Source organism: Aotus nancymaae, unplaced genomic scaffold (genome assembly GCF_030222135.1).
Source record: "Aotus nancymaae isolate 86718 unplaced genomic scaffold, 86718_ANA_hifiasm-v0.15.2.pri h1tg000040l, whole genome shotgun sequence".
Taxonomy (NCBI): Eukaryota; Metazoa; Chordata; class Mammalia; order Primates; family Aotidae; genus Aotus; species Aotus nancymaae.
This window is the reverse complement of record NW_026988454.1, coordinates 6773419-6785887: the sequence shown is the minus strand read 5'-3', so window position 1 is coordinate 6785887 and position 12469 is coordinate 6773419. Positions and strand designations below refer to the sequence as shown.

General features: G+C 43.9%; 1 protein-coding gene across 3 annotated transcripts in view; it reads right to left on the bottom strand.

The window, feature by feature from the left end:
• Positions 1 to 12469, bottom strand: part of PRKN (parkin RBR E3 ubiquitin protein ligase) — a 1419146-nt gene that overhangs the window by 209587 nt on the left and 1197090 nt on the right. For all 3 annotated transcript variants that reach the window (XM_021670246.2, XM_064360477.1, XM_064360476.1), the window contains one exon: positions 5301 to 5450. In XM_021670246.2, the coding sequence (XP_021525921.2) occupies positions 5301 to 5450 (150 nt within the window). The remainder of the gene's footprint in view (positions 1 to 5300; positions 5451 to 12469) is intronic.

Sequence of the window (12469 nt, the reverse complement as noted above, 5' to 3'; positions counted from 1 at the left end):
TTGGCTTCCCTTCCCCCCACCGAGCTCAATCATTCCTGGTCACTCTGTAACTGATGTTCTGGGTGTGAAACTCTGGAGTGAAAGTTTTTTAGCCTCCTGGGCTTTGTGTAGGGGGGACCTGTCCTGCCGTATGGGCTGTTTCCCTGCGTTCAGTTACCCTTCTTTCTGGGGGGCGGGTAGCTCCTTCCCACTGGCTTTTTGGCTTTCTTGGCGTCAGCCAATGCTTCTGCCTAGATCTATGCTGACAGCCCCAGTGCCGGCCGAAGTTGCTGTTCTGCCCTGTTCAGGCAGCTCGCTGAGGCTTTTCAGCCTGGTGAAGATCTCCTGTTCTGTGGGTTGTAGAGGGCTTGGGTGGAGTGCTGTATCTGAACAGAAGTGTCAGACGGGGAGATCCTCTGGTCCTCCAGTCAGTTGCATGCACCTCCTGGGTGGGGCAGTGCCCTGCCTTGCCTCAACTTGCCCTATTTGGTTTATACACACTGTCCAACCAGACCCATAAAATGAACCTGCTCCCTTGTTTGGAATTGTAGAGACCACTTGGTTTCTGCATCTCTCTCTCTGGGAGCAGCTTTCCAGAGCTGCCTCTTATTCGGCCATCTTGGGATCCCCCTACTTAAATATTTTTTGAACAGGTCTTTGTTGGGGCAAGGTAAGCAGTTCTAATACTGGGATAAATGATGACTAATATTGGAAAATAAAAGTGATGGTTTATTGTTATTACTACTTGATTATTAAGATTCACTAGACCATTTATTCTATTCATTCATTCATACATTCGATGAATGTTAAACACCAAGTACATGATTTACCAAAAAGACTGTAAAGATTTAGGAGAGGAATATAAAGACAGGAACTCAGTGGAACACTGCAACTTGAATCCTGGGAGGCGGTACTTTCAAATAATTCTTTATAATGGTAATAAATTTGCTGTATCCATCCTACATTTATCAGGCCTTTCCTTGGTGGACTGACATCATCATTTAAATGAAAATCCCTGTCTTCATTTGTTAGTTAAGGTACATTGCTCCTCAGGGAACAGACAAGTCTGTGACACATTGGAGCAAAGTGTCTGGAATCTGATTTTCCAATGGGCATTCACATATGTTTGAACAAAAGAGTGGTAAATACTAACTATAGCACCTATTTTACAAAAGCTCAACTCAAGACACAGAAGCCTTCAGATGGAAATGACATACAGTAGAAGCCATAGATGTACAGGAGACCAGCCAGGCACATGGTAGTGAGTGAAATGACTAGATCAGAATCATCTGGAGCCTGGAGCTCAACACATGGGTGTCAGCTCAGAAAAATTCTAAATCCCACAAATCACAGAGATTTTTTTTGTAACAGCAAATATTTCTTGCATACCTGCATAGTAAGAATTGTACTTTTTGAACTACACCCTGAGAATCACTGGAGTTAATGGTGTCTAGGCTTTTCCCACATCTAGGACTCTATAATTTTTCCATAGCTTTGCTACCAATGACTTTTCCTTGAACAGTGAATAGAGTGAGGCACTCATTCCTCCCCAAGGCAGCTTATTTTGTTCTTGGTTGTCCACAGTGTTAGAGCAAAGAGTAAGCAGAGAGTCATCTTCTTCTAACTTTTATGTATTAGGTCATGTTCTACTTCTGAAGTGACATAATCTAACCACAGTTTCTTCCAGACAATGGCTTTCCATCATACTCCTTAAATCCAGAAAAGATGTACAAACCACAGCAAAACAACATGCATCAGGAAAAGGGGAAGAGAAAGAAGGAAACAGGAAACAAGCCAGGAAACCAGTTTCCAAATCCATTGTGTTAATGGTCTCAATATATGCTATAGGGAGCCCACAGATGTAGCTTTAGATTTTCTAGCAGTCAACCATCAGAGGCAAACATTAGCAGTTGGTGTACCAACATCCTTAAGGGCAATTTTCCTCAGGACCAGCATAGGTATGCCTGGTACTCAGATCACACTTGGAGTAGTCAACATGGTTCCTTGTGGAAAAGTCTGTTGGGATGTCTTGAACCACATGCATCACATTTCCTATGTAACAACCATAATATAAACAAACAAATGGCATCACAGTGAAGTAGTATTTAGGAAAAGTGATTATTTTAAGATATAAAAATAGTAAGGTCTAGGTGCCCCACTTCCTGCTGTAGATCTGGCTACGTCTTTGATTCTAGATTATTTGGAAGAGTATATCCAATGAATGCCATGTAAGCAACTTTCCTTGAATGTCGGGTCTTTTGGGTGAGTTTTGAATAAATATTCATTAAGTTTTTGATTAAATATTAAATAAATCTGCACTTACTCTATGCCAGGAACTATTCTAAGTATTTTACACTTATTGTCTCATTTAGTATTCACAGTAGTCTTATACAGAGTTGCTCTTCTATATCCTATTTCAGGGATAAGGAAACTGAGAAAGATTAAGACCACTAGGAGTTTGTGAAGCCAGGGTTTGAACTTCACACATTCAACCCAACCTCCTTTTTAAAATCACTATGGAATCCCTTTAGCAGTCGAGTTAGGTGAACATCCTTCCGTGAAAGTTTGGGATTTGAAGACAAAAGGGCAATGATGAGGTCAATTTATTTCTGCTGAGAAGCCAAAGCCATGGGAATGGACATAAGCTTGGAACAGAGTATGGAGACTGGGGAAAAAAGACAGGGAGGGAAAGAAAGGCAAACAGTTCAGTGTATCCTTTAGAAAATCACTTCTCTGTTCTTTTTTCAGCTTCTTTAAATTGCAAACTGCTGTGGTTTAAAATATGTCCATAAATTCTTTGACACCCTTTAAGATGGAGCCCAACTCCCTTCCCTTTGAGAGTGAGCTGGATCTAGTATCTCATATCTAATGAATAAAGTGGGAGTGACAGGTACGGCTTTGGGGATTTGGTCCTACAAGGCACTGTGGCTTCCTCACTGTTCTCTCTTTTGGACTGCTTGCTCTGGGGGAAGCCAGCTGCCATCATAGAGACGAACAGCCTAAGACAAGGGCCACTTGGTTAGGCACTGTGGCCTTCTGACAATGGCCAGTGAGGAACTGAGGGCTTTTTTTGCCAACAATCATGTGAATGAGCCACGCTGGAAGTGGATCTTCCAGCCCCAGTTAAGCCTTCAGATAACTGCAACCCAACTGTAAACTCAGAAGGAACCCTGAGCCAGAACTACCCAGTGAAGCCACTCATGGGTGATTCCTGACTGTCAGAAACTCTGTGAGATGATACATTTCTATTAGGTTAAATTGTTAGAATCTGGAGTTGCTATGCAGTCATAGATAACTAACACACAAACCAACAAACACACCTCCAAAACCAACAAAACAAAACAAATTCAAATCAAGTACATTACCCAGGATTTCCCAAGGAGAAAGAAACCTTGAGAATACAGCTATCCTCCTTTAAGTAAAGTATGCCTGCAAACTATTTTAATCCGAAGATATTACAGCATTTTGATTCACTTCTAAAATAATTTGCCATGATTTGGAGCTTAAGTATGTCGGTTACTTACTTACAATTTACTTGTATAAAAAAAGGAAGATAAACATATTCAAGATTTCACATTACATAAACTCCTCAACATTCTTAAAGCAATGTCAACAACCAAATGCAAAAGATGGCCCAGCGAAATTCTCTACCTCCTAAGGAAAGTTAAAATCTTAAAATCCAGCTTTAAAGGATGGAACCACAGTAGGCAATTAGCAGGCAGAAGCACACAATTTAGCCAGTCGTTAAGAACAATTCGTTAAAAGCTCATTTTAAAAGATAACATTTGCCAGCATTCTGATCCCAGAGGTTGGCAACCTGCTGAGGCCACACGCGATCAGTGCAGGCTATTCAGCACATGATGATGACTACGGCTGGAGAGTGTGTCCTGATTTCCATCATCTCCAGGGAGAGTAAACATCACTTGAGTTTTCATTCTAATGCAATCACGATTATGAACCCAGAGGTATCACTTAGGCACCACGGTATCTCATTATTTTTCAACTTCCACTTTCTTTACTCCATTGCTCAACCCAGGGTTTTGTGAGCCCCACTGCATGGCATAAAGGAAGCTTTACTAAGGAAAACAAATGCTAATTTATTTCTAGATGACTTACAGTGCTCAGCCTCAAATCAGGCCTGGCTAGTACACCTCTGCTATCTGTGCTCCTTCTTGCACAAAACTCCTCATGAAGTTGCAGTTTTTAAATTATTTTTATTTATTTATTATTATTATTTTTTTGAGACAGAGTCTTGCTCTGTTGCCAGGCTGGAATGCAGTGGTGCAATCTCGGCTCACTGCAACCTCTGCCTCCTGGGTTCAAGCGATTCTTCCGCCTCAGCCTCCCAAGTAGCTGGGACCACAGGCGCATGCCACCATGCCCAGCTAATTTTTGTATTTTTAGTAGAGACGGGGTTTCACCATGTTGGCCAGGATGGTCTCAATCTCTTGACCTCATGATCCACCCACCGAGGTGGTGGATCCCTCCAAAAATGCTGGGATTACAGGTGTGAGCCACTGCGCCCAGCGAAGTTGCAATTTTAAAAGAAATGTTTCCCATCAAAATTCAATAGACTTTTATAAGCACATACACTTTCTTACTTTTCCAGGCTGCATGAAATTTAGCATCAGGATTATTATCCATTTGTCACTTTAAGTGATTATTTAGTAACTTTTTTGTGTTTGAGTTATGCTTCTTTCCCCGCTGAGCCATCAGCTTGCAGCCATAGATTCATTTGAAAAGCCATCCAGGTCACATGGTTTCACCTCTTAGAACAAACATTTTCCACGTTTCTTATTCTGCTTCCATAAGAGACACCATTAGTTTTGGTCATCTCTATTTAAAATGATTTTTATGACACAATAACATTTCAAGTTTTCCATATTAACCTTCATTTTATTTCTTGAAATACTTAGGCAAACAAGACCACTAAGGCGTCACTGATGGAGAATTCTTTCTCCGTCACTCCTGTCTACTTACAGGCAACTCTGAAGAAAGAATACACTTTTGCTCTGAATCAGCTGAGTGCTGGGAGAAAAGTTCAAAAGTCTGACCCAGTGGCTCACAGCATCCTAAAGTCAATACTTTCATAAGCAACCAAAGCAGAAAATCTTAATATAACTTTTTTCCCCAAAATAAATAGATACATTTTCAAATCTGGAGTCCTATAAAGGAATTTAAAATCTATTTTCTTACGCATAGGTTCAAAGATGTCTGTTTCCAAAGGGAAAATGAAAATAAAATAAAAATATAATCCCAGCCCATTTGCAAAAGCAAACAGGGGCAGGAACACACACCCCAGCGGGGCGGACAGTACTCACCCCACAGCCCAGGCCGTTGCCCCCTTCGCAGGTGACTTTCCTCTGGTCAGGCTCAGGCAGCAGCCCCGCTCCACAGCCAGGGCGAGGGCATAACACGCCCCCCATCTGCAGGACACACTCCTCCGCAGCATACTGCTGGTACCGGTTGTACTGTGAACAAAAAAGCAGAGCGAGCTTTCAAATTGACTGTATATTTCAGCCAAAGTGTTAGCAGCTGACAGTTTCTATTTCTTGCTTAACCAGTGTCAGTAAAATAATGCATGTACGTGTGTGTGTGTCTGTGTGTCTGTGTGTGTAAGGGGAGGGAGAGGGTCAGGGGGTTGATAGGTGAGGATAAGGTAGGGTTTAATGTAGAAAAAGTCTACCAAATTCAACTGGCAAGTCATATGAGTTTACTCTTTGCTTTTTTTGTCTTGAGAAAACAGATTTTCCAAAGTTTTGTATTTTATGAGATTACTTCTACCAACTGTATTTCAACAATCTCATTTCATATATATTTTAAGGAACATATTTATGTATTAAATGAACACTTATCATACATCATTATCAATCCTATAAAGCAATATATTTTCATGCCTCCACCATTTCAGATTCAACAAGGTTTGGTAATTATTTTGAAAATCGTACCTCATAACTGCTGGCAGCCCACATGGTACCAGTGAGCTGGAAGGCTAATGTTAAAGCATCACATTTTTGCTTTATCATGATTCTTAAAGCATGATTTCCTGTGTCCCTGACTTCATTTCTTTCTGCTACTGCTTTGCTCAATTTCCTTTAATGGTTTCCCCAGCCTACAAATAAATTCCAAACTCCACCAGATCATTTTCAAGGGCTTCTGACATTATTTGTAATATAAACTCACATCAAGTCAAATAGATTTGCTCAATTATTAATTAAATAATGCAACATTTATTGAGAGCCTACTACATTCTAGACACTGTTGAGGGGCTGGGGTTACAGCAGGGAATGAACAAAGTTCTCCGCCTTCATCCACAGCACCGTAATAGTACCAAGAGGTTAGGATGTCTAGTATTTCCAATGGTGCTAAGTGTGGAAGAGAATAATCAACAGGGAAGAGAGAGATTCCAAAAAAGGTGGAGATTTCAATTTTAAAGAGGCGATTAGAGAATGCGTTACTAAGCAGGTGCGTTTTAGGAAGTGTCTGAAGTGTTTAAGCCCCAGTGTGCTGATGTGGGTGGTTGTTCAGGGTACAGTAAGAGGGGCACTAGGGCGAAGGCAGAGTGAACAAGGAGGGAAAAAACAGAAGGTGAAGTTGGAGAGTTTGTGAGGATCTAGAACATATAGTTCCCCGACAGCTGCTTTCAGAGCCCTGGCTGTTATTCTGGAACATACCAGAACCACTGCAGAACTCTGAGCTGAGGTGTGACGTAATTTGACTAATATTTTAAAGACAACCACCTGGGTACTATGTTCGGAATACCCTCCGGAGGGCCAGGGTGGAGAAGGAAGCAGAGAAGCATGTAGGAGCTTATTTCAACATCCATGCAAGAGATGGCAGTGGCTTGAACCGGGAAGTTAGTGCTGGAGGTGGGATCAGTGGTTGAATTCTGGGTATAATTTCAAGGGAGAAATTGCAGAATTTTCAGTTAGGTTGGATGCATGGTGTGAGACAAAAAGAGGAGTCAAGTGTGAGTGTATAACGTATTTCCCTGTTTCCTGAGAAGACAGGAGATGGGGGCGGAGGTGTAGGGTGTGGGGACAACTGTGGAAGAAGAAAGGGGTGTGTGTGTGTGTGTGTGTGTGTGTGTGTGTGTGTGTGTGTAGGGAGTTGAGGCATGAAATCATTATATCTATTGTGCTTATGTTCAGTTTGATATACTATTACACAGTGATGTCAAAATGTCCAGTAGCTAACTGAATAAATAAGTTTGTAGTTCAGGGGAAAGGCATGGGTCCAGATACAAATTTTGAAGTCATTAGCATGAGCCTCTAATCCATTTTCTCATTTTTTCTGGCCCCAGGAGAGAAAGAAAAAGATGATCTGGTCTCCTCGTAAACATGTGAATGGCACACATATGCAGCAGTGTTTACTAGAAAAGCGGTCTAAGAGTTTGGATGACAGACGAACTAGAATCTGTGAATTTGTGGGGTAAGGCTTTCTGGACAGTGTCAAAAGCTGTGCAATTATCAGAGGATACAATGAAGATAGTTCTGATGTAATGAATGATGAGACAGTTTATGTAACTGAGAGATTGCGTGTTAGTGATTATTGCATAGATTTCTTAGAGGCTTCATACATAAACCTTGCCTACAGCACTGCCCCAAATGCCAAGGAAGGACCTGAGGAGGCACACTGGTGACCTGAATGTCTCCAGCTCCTGCCTGTATTTCAGGATTACCTGCATCCTTGAAATTATTAGTAAAGTTTGACACTAGGTTGGATCTATGACAACCTGACTGTGTTATGAGGCTAGATGTGATTATCCAACCTCAGTAGGGAAGGTGAGATAACAGCAAAGGAGACAGGAGCAGCAGCCTATGAGGCAGGTGAAAACTGAGGAGGACCCAGGTGTCCCGAGAGCCAAGGGAACACCACATCCGAAGGAGGCTGCCATGATGAGCTGTGGTTGGAGCTGGGTGTGTGGCTGCCACTGGGGTCTTGACAAGAGTTATTTCACTGGAGTCATGGAGCCAAAAGCCTTTGGAGTGGAGTCCAGAAAAACTTGGAGGAGAGGAATCCAAAGAAGTAAGAATGGACACTTTTTTAAAGGAGTTTGCCTGAAAAGGGGAGCAGAGATGGGGGTGGCCATTGGAGGGGACTCTGGGTCGTAAAGGACTTCTGAAAATGGAGAAATAACGCTATGATACTATGCTGAAGGCAGGACTGATATGAGAAGCGCAAATGTACAGTTAAGGCCAGAGAAAGAGCTCTGTCCTTGAGCAGGTTGGAGGGGGATCTAAAGGATGTGTGGAGGGGTCGGCTCTCAGAGGGAAGGCAGCCATTCTTAGGAAAAGGAGGCCCGGCTGATTGCTTTGGCCCAGCTGCAGACAGGCAGGGGGGATTGGGATTTGAGGAAGAAGAAAGGTATGAGTGAAGGAGGACAGAGGAAGTCGGCATCATTGCTAGACGGCACCCAGGCCCTCCTGAGGTCAGAGATGATGAACTTAAAGGAAAACTCGTGAGCAGAGTCTTCTGATTCTCTGTATCAACACGGAGCTACAAATCAAAGTAGAAGGGATGCTGGATTTGAGCTTGGTCGGAGTTTTGCTGGACTCGTAAAACAAAGCAGGACGTCTCTCAATCACCTCCTGCATATGACCGAATGATCTGACAGTGATCCGCCAAGCCCCTCCGCCTCAGCTCTGTTCACCTCCCGCATGTGACTGTGAACGATCTCACGGTGATCCACCAAGCCCCTCCGCCTCAGCTCTGTTCACCTCCCGCATGTGACTGTGAATGATCTCACGGTGATCCGCCAAGCCCCTCCGCCTCAGCTCTGTTCACCTCCCGCATGTGACTGTGAATGATCTCACGGTGATCCACCAAGCCCCTCTGCCTCAGCTCTGTTCATCTCCCGCATGTGATCGTGAACGATCTCACAGTGATCCGTCAAGTCCCTCCGCCTCAGCTCTGTTCACCTCCCGCATGTGACTGTGAATGATCTCACGGTGATCCACCAAGCCCCTCTGCCTCAGCTCTGTTCATCTCCCGCATGTGATCGTGAACGATCTCACAGTGATCCGTCAAGTCCCTCCGCCTCAGCTCTGTTCACCTCCCGCATGTGACTGTGAACGATCTCACGGTGATCCGCCAAGCCCCTCTGCCTCAGCTCTGTTCACCTCCCGCATGTGACTGTGAACGATCTGACGGTGATCCGCCAAGCCCCTCTGCCTCAGCTCTGTTCATCTCCCGCATGTGACTGTGAATGATCTGATGGTGATCCGCCAAGCCCCTCCGCCTCAGCTCTGTTCATCTCCCGCATGTGACTGTGAATGATCTGACGGTGATCCGCCAAGCCCCTCTGCCTCAGCTCTGTTCATCTCCCGCATGTGACTGTGAATGATCTGATGGTGATCCGCCAAGCCCCTCCGCCTCAGCTCTGTTCATCTCCCGCATGTGACTGTGAATGATCTGACGGTGATCCGCCAAGCCCCTCTGCCTCAGCTCTGTTCACCTCCCGCATGTGACTGTGAATGATCTCACAGTGATCCGCCAAGCCCCTCCGCCTCAGCTCTGTTCACCTCCCGCATGTGACTGTGAACGATCTCACGGTGATCCGCCAAGCCCCTCCGCCTCAGCTCTGTTCACCTCCCGCATGTGACTGTGAATGATCTGACGGTGATCCGCCAAGCCCCTCTGCCTCAGCTCTGTTCATCTCCCGCATGTGACTGTGAATGATCTGATGGTGATCCGCCAAGCCCCTCCGCCTCAGCTCTGTTCATCTCCCGCATGTGACTGTGAATGATCTGACGGTGATCCGCCAAGCCCCTCTGCCTCAGCTCTGTTCACCTCCCGCATGTGACTGTGAATGATCTGACGGTGATCCGCCAAGCCCCTCCGCCTCAGCTCTGTTCATCTCCCGCATGTGACTGTGAACGATCTGACGGTGATCCGCCAAGCCCCTCCGCCTCAGCTCTGTTCACCTCCCGCATGTGACTGTGAATGATCTGACGGTGATCCGCCAAGCCCCTCCGACTCAGCTCTGTTCACCTCCCGCATGTGACTGTGAATGATCTGACGGTGATCCGCCAAGCCCCTCTGCCTCAGCTCTGTTCATCTCCCGCATGTGACTGTCCGCCTCAGCTCTGTTCACCTCCCGCATGTGACTGTGAACGATCTCACGGTGATCCGCCAAGCCCCTCCGCCTCAGCTCTGTTCACCTCCCGCATGTGACTGTGAACGATCTCACGGTGATCCGCCAAGCCCCTCCGCCTCAGCTCTGTTCACCTCCCGCATGTGACTGTGAATGATCTGATGGTGATCCGCCAAGCCCCTCCGCCTCAGCTCTGTTCACCTCCCGCATGTGACTGTGAATGATCTCACAGTGATCCGCCAAGCCCCTCTGCCTCAGCTCTGTACCACTGTACTGCTTAACCTACATTTTTGTCTTGACCTGTCCAAATCTTTCCACATTAAAACAAAAAATCTCTTTTAGTGTAAATATCACATAGAATTAGAAAGGCTCACAAATGTAGAGTTTAATACATTATAAAGTGACCAACTTTTTAAACAGTACCCAGGCCAAGACACAGAACTTTACCAGGGTCCCCTGAAGCCCTCTGTATATCTATTCTCATCATAACAACTTCACCCCTTCCTAAAAGACTTTTTTTTTTTTTTTTTGAGAGAGAGAGTCTTGCTCTGTCAACAGGCTGGAGTGCGATGGCGTGATCTCGGCTCACTGCAACCTCTGCCTCCTGGGTTGAAGTGATTCTCCTGCCTCAGCCTCCCAAGTAGCTGGGACTATAGGCATACGCTACCCTACCCCGCTAATTTTTGTACTTTTAGTAGAGATGGGGTTTCACCATGTTGGCCAGGATGGTCTTGATCTCCTTACCTCGTGACCCACCCGTCTCAGCCTCCCAAGTTGTAATCACTTTCTTGTTTTTCTTTATCACTCAAGGTTCATTTCTAAACACTACAGTTCATTTTGTCTGTTTTAAAGGTGTATTGTTCAGTCCATCACCCTCCACTGTCTATTTTTCCTTGCAATTTATTTGTGGAAGAAAGCAGGACATGTGACCTATAAAGTTTCCCAGTCTTCATTTTGCTGACATTATCCAATGTTGCAGTTTATAATGCACCTTGATACTTTATTTCCTATAAATTGATAATTGATCTACAGGCTTCATCCAATTCAGCTTCTTTCCTTCCTTCTTTCTTCGATCCCTACCCCTTTCTTTCTTTTCATTTTTTCCTTCCTCTTTCTCTCTTTCCTCCTTCCCTCTTTCCTTCTTCCTTTTTTCTCCCTCCCTCTACCCCTCTGTCCTCCTTTCTCCTCCTCCTCCTTTTTCTTCCTTCTGTCTCTCTCTGTGATACTACTTCATAGATGGTGTTCTGTACTTCCATCAGGAAGATCATATATCGGTCTCTCTTTCTGAAATGCTTAGCAGTCCTTGATATTCAGTAACTAGATTTATTAAGATTGAAAAATGGCATTTTAATTCAAACATTCCTTCATTTATTAGCTAGAATACTTATATTTTTTGTTACCCAGTGGTATTGTTTGAATAGAAGAGGCAGGATAAAATATTTTTCTTTTTCAGTGAATATTTGTAAACTCATCAACTTATACATAATGTGTGGTGTGTTTTAATCCAATGCTTTCCTTCAGTGCTTTAATCCAGTGATTTCCTTCTTGAAGCACAACTGTCTCAACTCTGGCCAATGGGAATCCTTACAAGCTGACGTTCCATAAGGTGAACCTGACACCACTCAATAGCTTCCTTGCTGTCTGCTGTGGAAAATTACTCAAGTTCATCTCATACATTTCCTGCCTCAGACCTGGAATTGCCTACTTTTAAAAGAAGCAAAACTTTCAAGACCCAGTCTTCATTTTGCTGACGTTATCCAACATTGCAGTTTATAATGCACCTTGATACTTTATTTCCTATAAATTGATAATTGGTCTATAGGCTTCATCCAATTCAGCTTCTTTCTTTCCTTCTTCCCTCCCTCCCTACCCCTTTTCCTCTTCTCCTCCTTCTTTCCTTCTCCTTCCTCCTTTTTTTTTCTCCCTCCCTCCTCCTCCTTCCCTCTCTCTCTCTGTAATCCTACTTGATAGTGTTTTATGCTTCTTCTTAAAAATTTCAAGACCCTAGATTGGGTTCTAGGCATGTTCAGACTAAGTTAGTGGTCCTAACTTAGTCACCGATTCTAAGTCGTCTCAGTCCTTACTTTGAAGGATAGGTATTTCAGAACTACAAGGTTTTTACTTAACATTTTCTATCTTACATCTGTTTCTCCTTTCTTCCACACTGCTCGAGAACACAGAAGATGACAGAATTACAACATTCCATAACTGCTCATTTGCTTTTTCTCACATCACACAGTTTCAGAATAACAATACCATCGCTGTGCCTATGATTTCCAAAAACTTCAAATATGTTTTCATATGGTCTACTTATTCTCCCGCAAAATCTGTAAAGTAATTATACTGTATCCACACTGTTAACACATGTGACCATTTCAAACTATGCTCTCTTTC